This window comes from Sorex araneus, chromosome 4 (genome assembly GCF_027595985.1).
Source record: "Sorex araneus isolate mSorAra2 chromosome 4, mSorAra2.pri, whole genome shotgun sequence".
In the NCBI taxonomy this organism is placed as follows: Eukaryota; Metazoa; Chordata; class Mammalia; order Eulipotyphla; family Soricidae; genus Sorex; species Sorex araneus.
Genome location: NC_073305.1, coordinates 178,971,197 through 178,989,864, shown reverse-complemented (window position 1 = coordinate 178,989,864; position 18,668 = coordinate 178,971,197). Strand labels below are relative to the sequence as shown.

Here is an 18,668-nt window from a genome sequence, read left to right as displayed (position 1 = left end):
AAATACATCTCCTGTGACGCCTATAGGCAATTTCTCCTGTGATCAACTCACCAGAGTTGAGCAAGATGATGGACTTGAGGCACACGAACTCCTCTCCCTGCAGATTCATCATACGGAAACGAGATGATGTAGCCAGCAGCATGTCAAAGATCTCCACCATGCCCTCCACACACTTCCCTTGGTTCCTAGGAAAGAAGAGGGAAAACAGCAAAGCGTTAGAGAGCAGAAATATTATATTCCCAAAACTCAACTATCAACAACTTTGCAAAATACAGTTCTTTAATTAAAAAAAATCTTGACTTGTAGAATTGTATAAGAAAAAAACCTCCAACCCCATCAAAAAATGGGGAGAAGAAATGAACAGAAGTTTCCTCAAAAAAAAAAAGAAATACAAATGGCCCAAAGGCACATGAAAAAATGCTCCACATCAGTAGTCATCAAGGAGATGCAAATCAAAACAACAATGAGGTATCATCTCACACCACAGAGACTGGCACACATTCAAAAGAAAAAAAGCAACCAGTGCTGGCATGGATGTGGGGGAAAAGGGATGCTCCTTCACTGTTGGTGGGAATGCCGACTGGTCCAGCCTTTCTGGAAACCAATATGGACAGTCCTTCAAAAACTAGAAATTGAGCTTCCATATGACCCTGCAATACCACTTCTGGGAATATATCCCGAGGATGCAAAAGAGCACAGTAGAAATGACATCTGTACCTATGTGTTCATTGCAGCACTGTTCACAATAGCCAAAATCTGGAAACAACCTGAGTGCCCTAGAACAGATGGCTGGTTAAAGAAACTTTGGTACACCTACACAATGGAATACTATGCAGCTGTTAGGAGTGATGAAGTCATGAAGTTTGCTTATAAATGGATAAACATGGAGAATATCATGCTAAGTGAAATGAGTCAGAAAGAGAGGGACAGACATAGATGGACTGCACTCATTTGTGGAGTGTGGGGTAGCATCACATGAGGCTTACACCCAAGGACAGTAGATACAAGGGCCAGGGGGATTGCCCCATAGCTGGAAGACTGCTTCATGAGCAGAGGGGAGAAGGCAGATGGAATAGAGAAGGGATCACTGAGAAAATGATGCCTGGAGGAACCAGTTGGGATGGGAGATGCATGCTGAAAGTAGATAATGGACCAAACATGATGACCTCTCAGTGTCTGTGTTGCAAGCCATAATGCCCAAAAGTAGAGAGAGAGTATGGGGAATATTGTCTGCCTTAGAGGCAGGGGGAGGGTGGGAAAGGGGGGTATACCCGGGATATTGGTAGTGGGGAATGTGCACTGGTGGAGGGATGGGTGTTTGATCCTTGTGAGATTGTAACCCAAACATGAAAGCTTGTAACTATCTCGTGGTGATTCAATAAATTTTTTAAAGTTTTTTTTAAAAGATTAATAAAACAAAGCTAGAAAAAAATAAATAAAATCTTGAATTAAAATATAAATTATCACGGGTAAACGGATAGGTGTTGAAAAATTACATGCCAGAAATCCAATCATGAAAATCTTTGTAATTTCATGGTGACTAAATTAAAGAATACACATATAGAAATTATAAAAAAATGAAAAGGAATAAAAATTACAAATTCTAAACAAAGAAACAAAAAGAGCAGAAAAGCTTCCAAAACTCACAATATGTCTTACATCTATAAAAACTGACTGCTTCCAAATCTATAATAAAAGACAAAAACAAAACAAAAATAACCACTGCTCATTCTGGAGCTTAGGCATTTATATCTAGATGGTGAGACAACGTAAGATTATTTCCATAATAGGACAATAATTTGAAATTCCTATGAAATATATCACTTAATCTAAACTGTCACATTAAATATAGAGATTATATAATATATATTAACTTACAGGTAACTATATTAATTTACAGGTAACAAAAAAAGATTGAGTACATAATTTAAAATTAAATATTTACTACTATCTTGCTATCTTGTATTCCAGACATTGTGGTAGTTCTGGAAAGAAAAAGAGAGTCTCCATTATAAATATGTTTGGGACAGTAGTTACTATAGGGAATTGAATTATTTTTCCTTGTTACCATTCTAACAAAGTGATGTTGAGTTAAAAATTATTCAAACATCTTCTACACAAAAGAAACCATAACCAGGGACTGGGCCTAGGTCAAAACCTTCGATACCGCTGAGAATGACAGACAAGGACTTGCCTAGTTAGTGGCATTTGACTTGAGTTATTCATCAATTTCACATTGTTTATTAGAAATTCTTTGCATTTTATAGCAACCACCAGCTTGTCTTACATGCTTTTAATGATATTTCAATTGGCTTATCATATTTTCTTTTATTTTTCACATCTTCTGCAAAACATTTGATTATTACATAAACATTGTTTTTTCATTTAAAGATTTAGAATAGTGGATATTTTGGTTTTGGTTCTTGGACCACAACTGGTGGTGCTCAGGGCTTACTCTGGCTCTGTGTTCAGGAATTACTCCTGGTGGGGATCAGGGAACCATATAGGGAGACAGGGATTGAACCCAGGACATAAGTTTATCTGCCCAGCACAAAAATCAAGTACCCTACCCATTGTACTATCTCTCCGGTTCCTAATAATACTCACAGGATCTTGTGAGTAAAGATCATGTCTCCTTTCAGTAATGGTAAAAGATATTTTATGTTTCCTTCTAGATAGTTTATTGTGTTTGTGTTAAAATCTTAGATTTGTAGTTTTTTCTATATCAACCTTATTGAGATATGACCTTAATATCAAATAATTCACCCATCAAAAATTCAACTAATTCAAAAATTCAACTAATTTTTGGAAATTTAAGACTTTCATTGGCATTATCTGGTAGTCACTGTGGTGTAAGACTAGACAGAGTAATTTAGTATAGTCCCTTTTTTTAGACAGACATACATTTTTAAGTGGCTATAAGTTATTAACATTGTTTATGGAATTTACTGTCATTTTATAGGCTTCTTTGAGATAGACAAGGTAGTACCTTTGATAAATACATTTTATTCAGACAAGGATATTCGAAAATTCTGAAGCACTGTAGCACTGTCATCCTGTTGTTCATTGATTTGCTTGAGCGGGCACCAGTAATGTCTCCATTGTGAGACTTGTTATTACTGTTTTTGGCATATCGAATACGCCACAGGTAGCTTGCCAGGCTCTGCTGTGCAGGCAGGATACTCTCGTAGCTTGCCGGACTCTCCGAGAGGGACAGAGGAATCAAACCCATGTCGGCCACGTACAAGGCAAATGCCCTACCCGCTGTACTATAGCTCCAGCCCATTCTAATATTAGGACTTAAAAATATTCAAAATAGAGGCATTGGCACTTCATTGGCACTATTAAGTCAAACCACACTGCCTACCAGACAGAAGGAAGAACCCCAACTAGAAGATTTTCTTTCTTTTCCTATCTTCCTCTATTTAGTCCATTCAAAAGAATATATGGAAGGCCTTTTATAGACGAGGCTTTGTGATAAATAATCAGGGAATAGGAAAGAAAGTCAATGGCCTTGTCAAGAAAGAGATCCAGAACAGAAGTCAGCCAGATAGGAGAAAGACAGATGCAATACAACAGGATATATTTCCCAAGAAAGGCACCGAAGGCAAGTCTCTTAGATGGAAAATCAACCTCCCCAGATGGAATCCATATCAATGCTGAAGCTACGGTCATAGTTTTCTCAGCTAAAAGTAAATGAGTTTACATGGGGTTCCTAGCATGGTGTGTGGTAAACAGCAGGAACTTCTACACGTTAGCTTCAGATAAAGAGACCCATAGTGTCAAGTTTCACCCTTTCTTCACAGCTGGCCAGGGGCCTTTGCTTAGACTATAGGAATCCAGAGGCTGGACCATGCACTATCAGCAGCAAGGAGACTTCCAAAAGCCCCCTAGCCCAACACAGCGAGGGAGACAGTGTCCACACTAAAGGCAAACTTGACCTTAAGCAGGAAGAACCTACTAGAAAATTTTTTTTTCTTGTCCTGTAGCTGAATTTTTTAAAAAGCAGCACATTTTCTTTCTAGTGAAAAAATAAACAAGGCTAGGGGAAAATGTTTGGAGGCTGAAGCTTTAAAAATAACAACTCCTAGCCAAAATAGAGAAATGTTCCTTTCTCAGTATAAAGTCTCTGTTTACTTAACAGACTGCACAGCGGCAGGGGAGGCGAGCTCCGTGTGGGAGGGAGCCTGAGCATACCTGCTGTGAGCAAAAGATCAGCCCAGAAATGGAGAGAGTGGAGCCTGTGCAAGTCGCTTTTCTTCTGGTCCCTCTTCAATAATCTCCCTCATTTTCCCATGAAGAGCTGCCTCTGAGCTCTCCCAGTAAGAGTGCATTCACCCTGACCCTGTCACACTGGTGATCCCGTTATTTCCAACCAGCTATCACTGCTGATTGGCCAGGTGGAGCAAGCTCTTGGACCCATGTGAAGAGCTGATTGATTGAGCCTTCGTCCCAGTGCAAACCCACTTACTCTGTGTGTGTGTGTGTGTGTGTGTGTGTGTGTGTGTGTGTGTGCGCGCGCACATTGGGCTCCCGGATGGGGGCAAAGGCAGAGAGCACCGAGCATTGAGATGTAACTGCAAAGGGTCCCTGGGGTTCACCTTTCACGTGAAGAAGCCTGCTGGTTTCTGAGATGAATCTGGAATCAGAGGGTCCCTGTCACTATGGGTGCCATCAAGGCCACTGTTTTCTCAGCCGTGCTCAGAGTTGAAAAGAACTTGATGCTGCTGTCCCCCAAAGAATGAATCCACGTTTCCTTCTGATGGGAAAACCCCACATAGTCCAGACACTTCAGTTGAGCCACGTATATGTATACTAATAGAAAGGACCAACTTTCATCATTTTGTTGATATTTCGGTAAATCTCTCAAACATTGCCTGACTTGGAATGACTGCTGACATGGTACCTGTGGGTCTCTAGGGAGTGGTTAGTACAAGGAGTAAAGACTGTGCCTGGGGGTTAGGGAGCAGATGGCTACATCACTCTAAGGTTAGATTCCAACCTAGGTGGTGTTTGATGATTATACAGACACTGCTTAACATGAAGGAAGCCTTTGCTGTTCCCTGAAGTCACATCCTGTTGGGTCTGGGGCTTCATTTTGGAAGTCCTGCCCCAAAATTCTAGACTAACTTCAAGGAGCCCGTCCAACTAGTGCATTTCACTCCATTTCAGAGGCAACGGATGAATCAACTGCATTAGTAATGGAATGATGACTAAAGATCTGGAGGTAACATTACGACAGTAACAGGGAGTGTTCTTGAGGCGGGTCACCATGTGGAGTACAGAGGCACCGGATCTTTTCAATATTTTTAAATTTTTTTTGGACCACACCAATGGTGCTCAGGGATTACTCCTGGCGTTTTACTCAGGAACCACTCCAGAGAGGCTTGGGGGCACCATACAGGGTACCAGGGATGGAACCCAGGTTGGAAGTTTGCAAGGCAAGAGCACTCCCTGCTGTGGTGTTGCTCTGGCCACCTGCTTTGAAAGGGCGAACAGACTCAGACAAGGATGAGGGATAGGCAGAGCAGCCATGCTGGTGCACAGGGAGATATTCTCTACCAATGACAAGTCTGGAGACCAAAGCACCCCAAAATCCTCTCTGTCGTGCGCTGCATCCTCTTCAACCAAGCACAGTCCCTTGGCACTTCAGTAATGAGGAAGACTCAGGATGTGAAAGACTGTTTTCATGCAAGCCCAGGAAGCTTCTCCTCTACAAAAATGAAAAATTCTGTTTTCCAGAAGCCAGAAAGAACCTACTCAATCCTCCACAGGGAAAATAGGAAGCTTTAATAAGTCATCAAATGAAGCTTGAACTTATATATCTTAAAAAATAATCTCATGAGGCTGGAGCGTTGCATGTGGTCAACCAGGGTTTTATCCCCCATGTCCCCTCTGGTCCCTCAAACACCACCAGGATTAATTTCTGACTGCAGAGTTAGGAGTAACCCCTGAGAATCATTGGGTTTGGCCCCCAACTGAACCAAATCAAAAAATATTCTTACAAGATGTAGTTGCTCCCCACCCCATCAGACACACAGTCTCACCTTGTGTGGAAAAAAGAGATTAAAAGAAAAAAATGCAGAAGATCTACCTAAGACATTAAATTTAGCGGTCATGGACAAAATATGGTAAGAAAAAGAACATTACAAACAAGATTAAGATACTGTTTCAAGTGAATAGTGGCCAGTTTCCTTGTATTTAAAGAACTTCTGATTTGATGCTAAAAAATCTCAGCAGGTGTTCTGAAATAATGAGTCTAAAAACATTTGTATGATCAAGAGGTTTACACATAAAACTCTCTCACATGTGATACAAAATGCTGAAGAAAGTAAACTATAAGCAGTAAGCTTGAAAGATACCAAGTTTGAATGGTTATGTCTCCAGGCTGTTTACATGAGATGGAGCGGTTATGAACCTGAGATCCAGGTTCATAATTTTCTTGCTACTAGTGACCTGTTATGTGACCTTGAAGCCAATTACTCACTCTCTTCATCCAAATGAGCAAGCAACAGAATCGAGCACCTTGAACTGAAAGTTGAGCAAGAAATAATTAAGCCAGTGAGACATGGCGGGTATTTTGACAGCATTGATCTATGAGAATCAATAAAGAAATTGGTATTGAAAATTGGGCTCTACCATTAAGCATGTCGACATCCTTCATGCCAAATAGAAAAAGGATTATAACCACAATCGAGCCAGCCAGAGAGTCCTGTTCTAACCCTGCAAGGTATGTGGTGGTGCCCGGACAACTTGGAAAGCAGACCGTGCGCCTATGGGCAGTAGACAGGTTCTTCATTTAGACAGGAGTCACAAGAAAGGGGTGAGCTCTGGCAAGAAAGTAAGACTCTCAAGATGAAACAAAAAGGAAGGGCGAAAGTAGCAACAGTCAATAAACCTCCCAGCTGCCTCCAGCCACCGCATAGAACTGGATGAAATAAAATAGGGTCTGGAATATCCAAGGTCCAGGAAGACTTCTGGACTGATGCAGTGACTCAGACTTGTGGGAAAGGGTGACACCAGGAGGGAGGGACCCTTCCACCCCTTGGTCCAGCCTATTGTTTCAAATAGCCTCAAGGTAATCCCATAAATAATGAGGGAGAGGCCAGAGAAGGAAAACAATACAAATAAGAACATGGGACTTGAGAAGGATGGGTTAGGAGAAGACTTTGGGTGTGGTTGGAACGGACCAGCAGATGGAATGGACAAGAGGAAATGGAAGAAAAGCCTGCAATTTCTTTCTTTTTCTTTTTTTTTGAGAAAACTCTGCTGCCAAGGAAATCACAAGCCTGAACTAAGAACACAAATCTTTTGATCGTAGCAGCTTCCAACCCAGACACCGCAGCTGCTCACCATGGAAAGGTGGCATCCGTGGGTTACCAGGCAATGCAGCCACCAGCCCTCACACCTGCCCTGCCCATGCAGGCACCCAGCCTCCTGCTCCATGTTGTGCTCATTTAGGGACGAGGTGTTAAAGATTGGGGAAGGCACAGAGTGTGTCCCAGCAAGAAGTGCTCAGAACACTGAGTAACTGACAGCTTTTCAACACTCTCCTCAGATGAAGTCCAGGAGAAGGGAAAGAACCACCCAGAAAGTGAAGCCAGGATTCACAGAGGACAATGGAAAGTGGGATTTTCCAGGCCACTCAAGGACCTCTCAGGGCTTTCTGAGGAGATGCTCTCTCCCTAGTAGGATTTTATAGCTGCCGCGAGAGAGGCAGACTAGTCCCACTCCCCATGTTCTCACGGTGGTTCTTTGGTCCTTGTCAGTCCCTAGATATTGACTGTATCTGAAGGTCTCAGCTACCAACCGAGATGTTGCAGCCCTGAGTGATGGAGAGAATCGCATAGCACTGAGGAGTCAAGGAGTGGCCAGGGCCGGGGGCCACACTGCCTCTCTCAGAGGGGGAGGGGGAGGAAGACGGTCCATGCTAACTATGAGGAGAATAGATAGCTGGCAAGCGGAAGTGATGGCTCTGTTTGCCAAACACACGACGTCTTCCCTCCAGACCCCATTTTCCATTCTCCCTTCAACTGAGAAGAGGGCATTTGACTGGATCGCATGGGGTATCAGAAGACAGAATTAGAGCACTTCTGTGAGGAAAGCAGTCTAGGAAAAATTACAGGTTTCTCTCACCATACAAATTAGAACCTTCTTGTTCGGTTTGCTTTTGTAGGCTATTTCTTATGTTGGGGCCGCTCAAAAGTCTTTCCATATGCATCAGTGGTTCTAGAATTCTCAGGCTACCCCAACACAGCCTACCAAATTACATGAAATAGAAATGGTCTACTTTCCTATGTTGAAGGAAACCAGGATGCTTTCCCAAGTCTTCTCTCTCATCCCCACCCCATACCAAACTATTTCCTAGGGTTTAGAGAGAGGAGCAGGTAAGGCACTGGGCTTACATGCAGTTGACCCCAAAGTTTGATCTTCCTGAACCTCAGAGAGTCTCTTGGGCACTTTTAGGAGTGATTCTGAGCACAGGGTGAGAAGTAAGCCCTGAGTGACTCCCCACTCCAAACAAAATAAAACTGCTTCCTGAATCAAGAGGATTCTGGCTCCCTGTACATGAAAGTCAACTCCAAGGACTATGCCTATATGTAAATCATGAGAACTGTCTCTGGGAGCTGCCAAGGAAGAGATTTTGAGGGCAGAGGGAGAAGGAACACAACCTAAGGGGAAGATAAGCCTGCAAATGATATGCAAGAGGGTCAGTGGGGGAACAATGGCATCCAGGATCCAGGGATGTTGGGGAACAGTTTTCCCCCAACATGTCCGGATACGTTGCACCCCGGGTCTGGGCAGACATGGGGTGAAGGATGACTGGTGCACGGAGAAACACCCTCTGGGAGCAGCTGATGGCTGTTCACTTTCTTGCCAAACACACACATATTTTCTAGATGGTCTTGGCTTACAAGAAGCTCCAATCACATGAAGTTGAGTACTACTGGCCTCTCACCTCTCCTACTCTGCTTTGCCCTGGTCCAATCCTAACCAAGGCTAGTTGTTGAGGTGAGAATAGCCTGCTAAGCATATGTGACAGTTTCTGTGTCTTGGGCCCATGTGACTAGGAGGTTGAGTGAGGAGGCTCAAGGCCGAACACCTGGTGCTGGCTGACACCCTGTTCTTGCCAACTTGGCCCAGATACTCCCTCTTGTGAGGCTTTGCTTCTGGACTGCTTTGCAAAGTCGAGTCTTATCTGCTCCAGTGCTCGTCACCATGCTCCACACAGGGAGAAGGGAAAATATCACAAAATGATCTTTTGTCGATGCGCCAGAGCAGTCAAGGAAGTAAAGCACAACTTGTTGGAAGAGATGGAGGAGACAGACCCTGGACACCTCTAGGTGTGGCCCCAAACTTCTCCCACTAGTGTCAAGTAGACCCCATATGTACAGGAAGACCATAGAGAGGGTATGACATCGATGGTAGAAGGTTGAAGATTGTCTCCTAAAGCATGAGAAAACGTGGAGAGCTTAAAGATTCTGAGGACAGTTTTGCAGTGACTGATTAGGGGGACCAAGAGGAAAAAATGAAATTAGAAAACGATTTGCAGCCTAAGAATAGGAAGCATTTAGTAGCACAATGAAAAAGTAGACACACTAGGAACAGGTGGCAGGGGAAGTAGAGGCTATAGATAATATTATCCCTGAAAGAGGGCTGGAAGTTGAAGAGATTTCAGGGGGAGAGTTCAGGGCGGGGGGCACTGGGGACAGCATCTAACAAAGCATATAAAACAAATTAGTGACATGGAGGATTTTAAGAACACTGAGATCTAGTTTCCTATCGTAGCCAAGGATAATATGAAGGGACTGGTTAAAAATTAACACAAGGTCTGACTGTGTTGAAAAATTCCCTAGGGCTCATTCATTTCTGACTCTCCAAAAACCTGCCAAGTTTGCAGTGTCTTCTTCTGAAGATGGTTCCCAAAAAATGCAAGGATCCAAATTTGATGAGAATGAGATCAACACTCATTAGAAGGAAGGTGTCTCTCTCTCATTTGTGCACCTGGCCAAAGGGAAACCTCGTGGCCTCGACACAAATTATGAGCTTTGGAGGTTAGTGTCCTTTATCCTAGATGATGTGTCAAGGCAGAGGGGATAAAAACATAATAATCACTTGGACAAATGCCATTTGTCTTATGGTTGTGTTTAGGTAGCAAATTAAAGGGACCATTAAATAAAACAATATTTTCAAAGGAAAAGCAAGAGGGGACATTTTCAAGACCTTGGCCAGCAGATCATGTTCTTGGAATTATTCTGAGAAAAGGGAGATAAAAATCATGTTGTCTGATTGAGTCAGAGGATTGGATTTCAAGTGGAATGACTCTTAGTCCATTACCTTGAGAAGAGTTGCTATGAGACAGAAAGGCAGTGTTTTCTTCACTGAGAGTTTGAGAAATAAAAGCATGCAACAGTTGAACAGCCTTTTGGAGATGCAGATTTTTAAGTCAAGCAGACCTGGCTTGGGAAGTTAGAAAATAGGTGTGTTAAAAAAAAAAAAAAAGGTTTGGGCTCTCTGCTTCTCTTACTATACTTACCTGTATTGTAGTTGTTTGCATTTAAAACAAGGAACCTGACAACAGAAGTAGTCAACTGACACTGGTGTCCACGAAATACACTTTCAATGGAACGACAGAGTCTAAGATTCTCCTAGCAAAAGGATGTTCATGATTTGAAAAATCAAGACAGGAAGGAGAAATTTTCTTAAGGCAAGGCCCTTGGAACTTTATCAGTTCAAGGGAAAAGTTCTTTTCTTGGGATCAGGGTCGTAGTTCAACAAACTGGAACACACACTTTGCATGCAGGAGGCCTGGACCTGATTCCTGGCACCGCATGGTCTCTTCCCCAAGCAGGACTAAGAGTGACCTTGGGACATAAAATGGGAAGCAGACCCTGAGCACTTCTTGGTGTGGCCCAAAATCTTTTCCCCAAATTACAAAAAAATTTAAAGAAAGAAAAAATCATTTTTTATAGAGTTAAGTTACTAACAACTCACTGATCTCGTCGGTGATTCAGTAGTTTTTATTGGTGGGAAGTTTATCCACATTTTCTAACTTCACATCTAACCCGCGGCCCCAGTGATGCCCTGATGCAGGCTAAAAGCATTCCTGTCCCTACCCCTTAGCTCTTTACTGCAATTTCCAAGAGGAGTTTGGAGACTTCCGTCCTACAAGAGAGCCTACCTCCCATCCTTCGGCAGGGCACATAACTGATGCACCTATTACTCACGCAGTAGGACTCAGATGTTCTTGCTTATGCAAAGGGTTATCAGGAGAATTACACAAGCAATATAAGGGTCACCTGTCTGGAAGTTAATGTCTTTGTTCAGTAGTGTCGATAAAGCTGTCTCATAGATAGAACTCAGACTCTGTGTCCCATTTTTTCTTTTTCACTTGTCTCACACCAGGAGCCAGCAAGCCAGAAGGGCTTTTAAACTGAGAGATGTTTTCTAATAAATAGAACAAGTCTTTACATGTTCTCTCTCCATCTACTTTTGGGTACTAAAGTGGTAGGAAAGGTTATAGTGGGTTTTGTTAGAGATGCTTCAGTCAGATGTGTAAAACACACTTCTGGGGCTGGATGGTTTGCCAGAGAAGATGGGATTCTGCACTCAGAGATAATGGTCCACTTGAGTTTGCTTGTTCGGTGTAGATGGCTTAAGAACTAAAGGAAGTCCCAAGAGGAAACTTCTCTAATGGCTACATCTACTCAAATGTCCACGAAAAGAGATTTGATCAATCTTTTCAAATCAATTATGTAAAATGGAAGGGAGAATGCCTGGGTCATTTGCTTCTCATTTGTTTTAGAAATACAAAAACCAATTAGGTAGTTTTTTCTCCACTGTACCAAGTTACTGGTGTGCTTTGTTTTTGTTTTGGTCACACCCAGCAGTGCTCAGGGCTTAGTTCTGACTCGGTACTCAGGGTTCATTCCTGGCAGTGCTTGGAGGACCATCTGTGATGCTGGGGATCAACTGGAATGGCCACAGACAAGGCAAATGCCTTAACCCCTGCATTATCTCCAATATGAAGCTAATTGACTGAGAAGAAGGCAAAGGAGTTAGCAAAGAGAGTGTTATGTTTGAGGTAAGAGCAGGATTTCTACTTTCATATACCAATCTCTACTTTCCAGCAAAGATAACACTATGAGCATTTCATTAACTTGTTTTGAATTTGAACTATTTTTGTATCTGCTTCTCTGCTCAAAACTTGCATATCGAATTTGTTCATTCATCCATTTATGCATTCAGTAAATAGTTCTGGAGTCACATTCTACTATGTTCCAAACACTGATTTAAGATTTTTAAAGGCATAACAAGAAGCAAACAGACACATTTTTGCCTACTGTGGTGTACAAATTAGTGGCACAAACAGGTATTATATGTGTGGGTGCAAACATACATAGACATATAAAGACATACATAGACATATAAAAATATAAACTTTTAGGTTTTGTTTGTTTGTTTGTTTGTTTGTTTTGGTCATTCCCAGTGTTGCAGAGGGGTTACTCCTGGCTCATGCACTCAGGAATTACTCCTGGTGGTGCTTGGGGGACCATATGGGATACTGGGAATTGAATCCAGGTTGGCCGAGTGCAAGGTAAACGCCCTACCCACTGCTCTATTGCTCCAGCCCCCAAAATACAAACTTTTAATAATGATAAATGGAAAGGAAAAAATTCAGGGTCTTAATTTATACAGGGACAGTATAACAAGGCGACAGTCCTAGATTGGGTAGAACAAGTAATTTTCTAAGAAAAGGACTGAGGAGAGTTTGGTCAGAACAGAGACATTTTGGGTTTGGAGGCAAGAACACTCTTAATGAATCTGAAAACCCCAAAGAGGGAGTGTGAACCTGAGTGAAGAGAGTGAAGAGGCAGACCGAGGCCAGGGTCAGCCCCCCTCGATCTGGAGAAGCCATGGTTTCAAGAGAACTTCTAGGGGAATTTAAGAAAATTGCAATCAAGATTTGCAGTTTCAAAGATCATGCTCAGGGGAGGAGCCTGACCTCCAGTCTCTAGAGCAAGAAGAAAACAAACATTTCCCCTTTGTAACTAGAGCATTCTAGTGGCAAACGTATTTTTTAAATTTAAATATTATTTTCCCCTTACAAAATTGCAAACGTTTTTATGCACCAAAAGCAAACCAAAGTGAACCAAGCCAAATGCACTATAAAATTTAGGATCATTCAAATCAGAGCCATTGAGATGTGTAGGGGGAAAAAATGCCCTTCTTTCCTGCTTATTTTACATAAAACATACACCCACTCATCAATGTTTAAAATAAGTGACACAGTCAATATGGAGTGCTGGAGTCTCAAGTCCTGGCTGAGGAATTCTCACAGTGACATCTCACAGGGAGGCTAGAGATAGGCACGCAGCTGGCCTTTATGACACTCTGACTAGGTTCTAAGCACTCTGTAAGTTGGGCAAAGCCCAGCTTTGCAGGAGCTTTCATTCAAGGGGGAGAGAGAGAGAGATGAGGCTCGAGTAGTGAAAAAGGAAATGTCCCACTGTGATGGAACTTTTAGGAAAGCAAATATGGGGCATCCGCAGTTAGCAGAAGCTGAAGTTAGCTAGCTCATACTGAAGGTGGCGGTACCTAAACTAAGGCCTGGGGCAAGATGTTTTGAGATAACACAGCATGCATTTTCAGAAGTGAGATTTTAAATTGGTGGTATGAAATGTACACTGGTGAAGGGACTAGTGCCCAGGGCTTATTCTTGATTCTGTGCTCAGGGGTCTCTCCTGGTGGTGCTCAGGGAACCATATATAGTGCTGGGGATTCAACTCAGATTGGCTACTTGCAAGGCAAGTGTCTTATCTCCTGTACTATCTTTCCAGCCTCAAGGCAGCTATTTTCTTTTTTTTTTTCTTTTTTGGGTCACACCCAGCGATGCACAGGGGTTAACTCCTGGCTCTGCACTCAAGAATCACTCCTGGCATTGCTTGGGAAACCATATGGGATGCTGGGAATCAAACCCAGGTTGGCCTCGTGCAAGGAAATGCCCTACCCTCTGTGCTACTGCTCCAGCCCCCTCAAGGCAGCTATTTTCATGGTTAGTTTTTGATTTGAATTTTCCCTCTTCCTTTCACTGTGTTCTTGTGTGGTTGCAATGACTGGGGTGAGACAGTAGGTGTGGTACTCACCAGGGGTCATATGCTTTTAGATGTGGTGCTCCCACACACGTCAGCTGTGGGGTTAAGCTCCTAGTCACAATGCTCACCATGTTCAGCTGTGCTCAGTGGGGATTGCACAATTCAGGTGTGGTGCTTGTGCATACCTGGTATATCTCACAGTGCTTAGGCCTGGGGGGTGCTCAAACAGCTGAGCTACCACTGGGACCAAGTGGTGGTTAGGATCAAATGCAGGGCTCGCCACTTACAAGGCAAGGATTTACAGCAACCTGAGACATTGGCTGGGTCCCTCGATGGCAAGTTTTAAGGCTATGGAAAAAAGTTCTCTAACTTTGAAATCCATAAGGAAACCTAACAAGTGCAAAACATTGGGCAAACAACAAGAAACAAAATGGAAAAGTAGACTTAGAAAGAGGGACAGACATAGAATGACTGCACTCATTCGTGGAATATAGAGTAACAGAATGGGAGACTAACACTCAAGGACAATGGAAATAAGGGCCAGGAGGATTGCTTCATGGCTTGGAAGCTGGTCTCACATGCTGGGGGAAAAGGCAGCTGAAATAGAGAAGGAACCACCAAGTAAGTGATGCTTGGAGGGCTCTCTCGGGATGGGAGATGTGTGCTGAAAGTAGACTATGGACCAAACATGATGGCCACTTAGTAACTGTATTGCAAACCATAACAGCCAAAAGGAGAGAGAGAGGAAAAGGGACTGTGCCTGCCACAGAGACGGGGAGGGGAGGAGAGAATTGGAGGGTGGTGGGAGGGATACTGGGAACATTGGTGGTGGAGAATGGGTACTGGTGGAGGGATGGGGACTCAATCATTTTATGACCGAAATGTAATCACAAAAGATTATCAGTTGGAAAAACAAAAGTTCACCCCTAACATTAAGAGAGATGATGAAAACTAAAAAAAAAAAAAAGTAACCTAAACACTGCCTTCCCCTAAGGATCACCTGCCCTTTCCCACTCAGTTGGGAACTGCAGCCACGAGACTAACAAGAGCATCCCTGGAAGCCAGGTCAGAGTCTCTGTCTAACCAAGGGTGGCAGGGAGTGTCAGGAGGTCTTAGCTCCCATTGGAAGCAACCTTGTTTGCCTATTAATTAATTTTATTCTCTAGATTGTTCCTTCTAACACCCAGTTCTTTGGGAGTTCTTTTGATTCCAGCCTTCCTTTTTTGGTGCCTTCATCACTCTCTCTCTTTTTCAATAGACAAACTCAGCCTTGAGTTTACCATTCAATCTCCATAGTAACTTTATTTCATGCTTCTACATTCTAGTCCAATAAATAAACACACAAGAGAACTGTTTATTGGAAGAAAGGCAAATGATATGGAAAGACGTTCCAATAGGATGAGGGCAGGGGAGCTGACCCAGCCGCGTCAGAACTCAAGCATGCTCTACTGACAGTGAGCTGCGCTTCGTAGATTTATTTATTTATTTATTTATTTATTTATTTATTTATTTATTTATTTATTTAGCTTTTTGGGTCACACCCAGCGATGCACAGGGGTTTCTCCAGGCTCATGCACTCAGGAATTACTCCTGGCGGTGCTCAGGGGACCATATGGGATGCTGGGAATCGAACCCGGGTTGGCCGCGTGCAAGCCAAATGCCCTACTTGCTGTGCTATGGCTCCAGCCCCTGCTCTTCATAGTTTTAGCTGGTTTAGAAGCACTTTTAATTTTTTTTTTTGAAAATGCAAAAACGCAGAAAATACAGTAATCCAGTGTTGTGTAGCAAAAGACAGAATTATGCAACCTGTGAAGAGCCCGAAGCCCGTTCTTGGCCCCACTCTAAGGATAAGCAGCTGTGCAACCTTGGACCAATCACTTCATCATTCCAGCATTTTCTTTCGTCTGCAAATAAGGAGACTCATGCAAATGAATGGTACTCCGATTGTCTTGAGAAGTGGCACTCTAAATTAGGAAATCACAGGTGACACCCTAATTGTGAAGCAGAATAAAGTTTGAGTGCTTTTAAGGAAACTGCGAGGGTTGAAGAGATAGTGCAGGGGTTAAGGTGCTTGCCTTGCATGCAGCCAAAGATGATTTGAGTCCCAGCACATTCCCTGAGCACCTATAGGAGCAACCTCTGAGCACAGGGACGGAGGTTGCCAGGTGTGGTTCTAAAACAATCCCCACCCCCTGGTAACAAAAATAAATCTCAATCAAAGAAATGATGAGGTTGTCCCTGAGATATGCATCTTCTCCCCTCAAACGACTCTTCAGCCCAGGTCCTTGGGAAGGATCCACTGAAAAAAATCACTGGGAAAGCACAGCTGCAGGTCTCAAAAGCTGGTGCAGTTCCACAATAACAATTCAATCACTTGAAGTGTAAGTAGAACTGATCCCCTCAACAACCAACATTTGGTTTGCTGAACCAACATTGTATATGCTTACATCTACAAATGGTCAAAGTGTTCAGCCACACTCTTTCATTGCTAAGTCATGCTGTTGGTGGCCAAACTTTAACACCTTTATTCTTTATTAGCACCACTACAATTTCATGGATCAGAAGATGATGCAATGTAATGGTGCTACCTAGCCTGTTGATTGCAATAACACATCAAAAGTAATAGGATAATAGTGCCATTGTCAAGTCATATATGAACAGTAATACAAAAACAATGGGAGCTCGCATCTATTGAGTTCTCCCTATGTGCAAACAGTGTGAGCACTTGATTGCTACTTCCAAACCCTACAAATGCCATGAGAAAGGTGCCGTTACGATAGAAAGAGTGGAGGCATGGAGAAGTTCAGAGACTGCCCAATGTCTTCCTGGCAGTCTATACTCCAGAATTCATCCAAAATTTCCCCAACCAACTACTTCTTTCTGCAGCCAGGCTCAGGTCTTTGTGGCTTGTGTCTGCGGTGTCCCATCACAGATGAAACCAACTTTGGGAGTCCCTAGTGCCAATGCATATGAAATGAGTGCAGAACCAGGTTCTGGTTGATTGCCAACCCACTATTCTTGCACTAGAACTTAGAAAATCCCTACCATTCTTTGATCCACAGGCTCTGATGTTGGTTCTTTGGCCAAGGATGTGGTGGCAGAGCTGAATACCAGAGGCAGGGGCTGAAGATCTCATTGCTTTTTCATCTCTTCCTGTGCCTTGAGAGGGACTCATCCATCCCACAGGAACTACTTCCCACTCCACATCACTAAATATGAACAGTAATGCAATAACAATGGAAGCCCGCATCTATTGACGTCTCCCTATGTGTAAACAGTGTGAGCACTTGACTTGTACTTTGAAACTCTATAAATGTCTGGAGAAAAGTACCGTTACACACCTAATCTATTACCTTCTCCCAAAATAAGACTTGGGCCAAGACATACCTTACAGAATACTTAACCACCTATGTCTCTCATTGAAATCCCTAGTTTTTCAAAAGGTTTATTAAGTCTTCTGTATGTTCATGTAACTCATTGCTACCTTAATAAATTAGATGTTTTCTGGGAACTATTGATATTATTAATACCAACAGTTGATTTTTGTTAATCAACAACAAAACCTGGCCAACACAGGGTTATTTTGGACTGGAGGAATAGCATAGCATGTAGGGCGTTTGCCTTGCATGTGGCCAACCTGGATTCGATTCCTCCATCCCTCTCAGAGAGCCTGGCAAGCTACCGAGAGTATCTTGCCCACATGGCAGATCCTGGAAAGCTACCAGTGGCATATTCAATATGCCAAAACCAGTAACAAGTCTCACAAAGGAGACGTTACTGATGCCCGCTCAAGCAAATCCATGAACAATGGGATGACAGTGGTATAGTGCTAAAATCACTTGGGTTGAGTCTTAATTCCTGCCCCTAAAAAGATTTGTGATTATAAGCTTAATCACCTTAACCACCATCAATTCCATATATGTGCATCATAACATCTGTTTTAATATGCTTGAAGGGTTGGTCCAAGGATCAATGAGAGAACATGTAAGTAGTGTACCATAAACCAGAAACATGTCAATGATTACAGAATCATCATCATTCTTGAAAACATCATTTCTAGAAGGGTGAATTCTAGGTTCTTTGTGTTGCCCTTTCCCCCCATCTTAAAAGCAAAGCAATTAAAAATCAGAAAGCTCGGCCGAGATGTGACCCCGGTGCCGCATGTGTGCAGCCTCTCCGCAGCTGCATGAGAATGATCCCAGAGGCCAGCTAAACTACTTTTGGTACCCGCAGCTTCTTGCAGAAATGTCTCTAGACTATGAACTAAGCCAGGGCCCCATGCCTGCTCAGGAGGGGAAAGGTTTTTCTCTCTCAACTTTTCCTTGCCGGGGGCGAAGGGCGTGGCGACCGCCAGCTTATGAGGACCACTAATGAGAGGTACAAGCTTGCAATGATCCAATTTCTGCCACAGATTTCCCTGGACTTAGTAAAATACAGAAATCCAAAACCGCATATCTTTTCGGGTCTGATTCTAGGGAGGAAACTCCAAACAATAATAGTGAGTTTTTTGTTGAAATATTGAATGTAACCAAAGTAAAGAGAAAGTAGAGTGAAATTTATCAGTTACACAGG

At 42.9% G+C, this 18,668-nt stretch overlaps 1 protein-coding gene across 2 annotated transcripts in view; it reads right to left on the bottom strand.

Moving 5' to 3' along the window:
* Nucleotides 1–18,668, bottom strand: part of ESR1 (estrogen receptor 1) — a 279,658-nt gene that overhangs the window by 40,263 nt on the left and 220,727 nt on the right. For both annotated transcript variants that reach the window (XM_004601103.2, XM_055136027.1), the window contains exon 7: nucleotides 52–185. In XM_004601103.2, coding sequence (XP_004601160.1) covers nucleotides 52–185 — 134 coding nt within the window. The remainder of the gene's footprint in view (nucleotides 1–51; nucleotides 186–18,668) is intronic.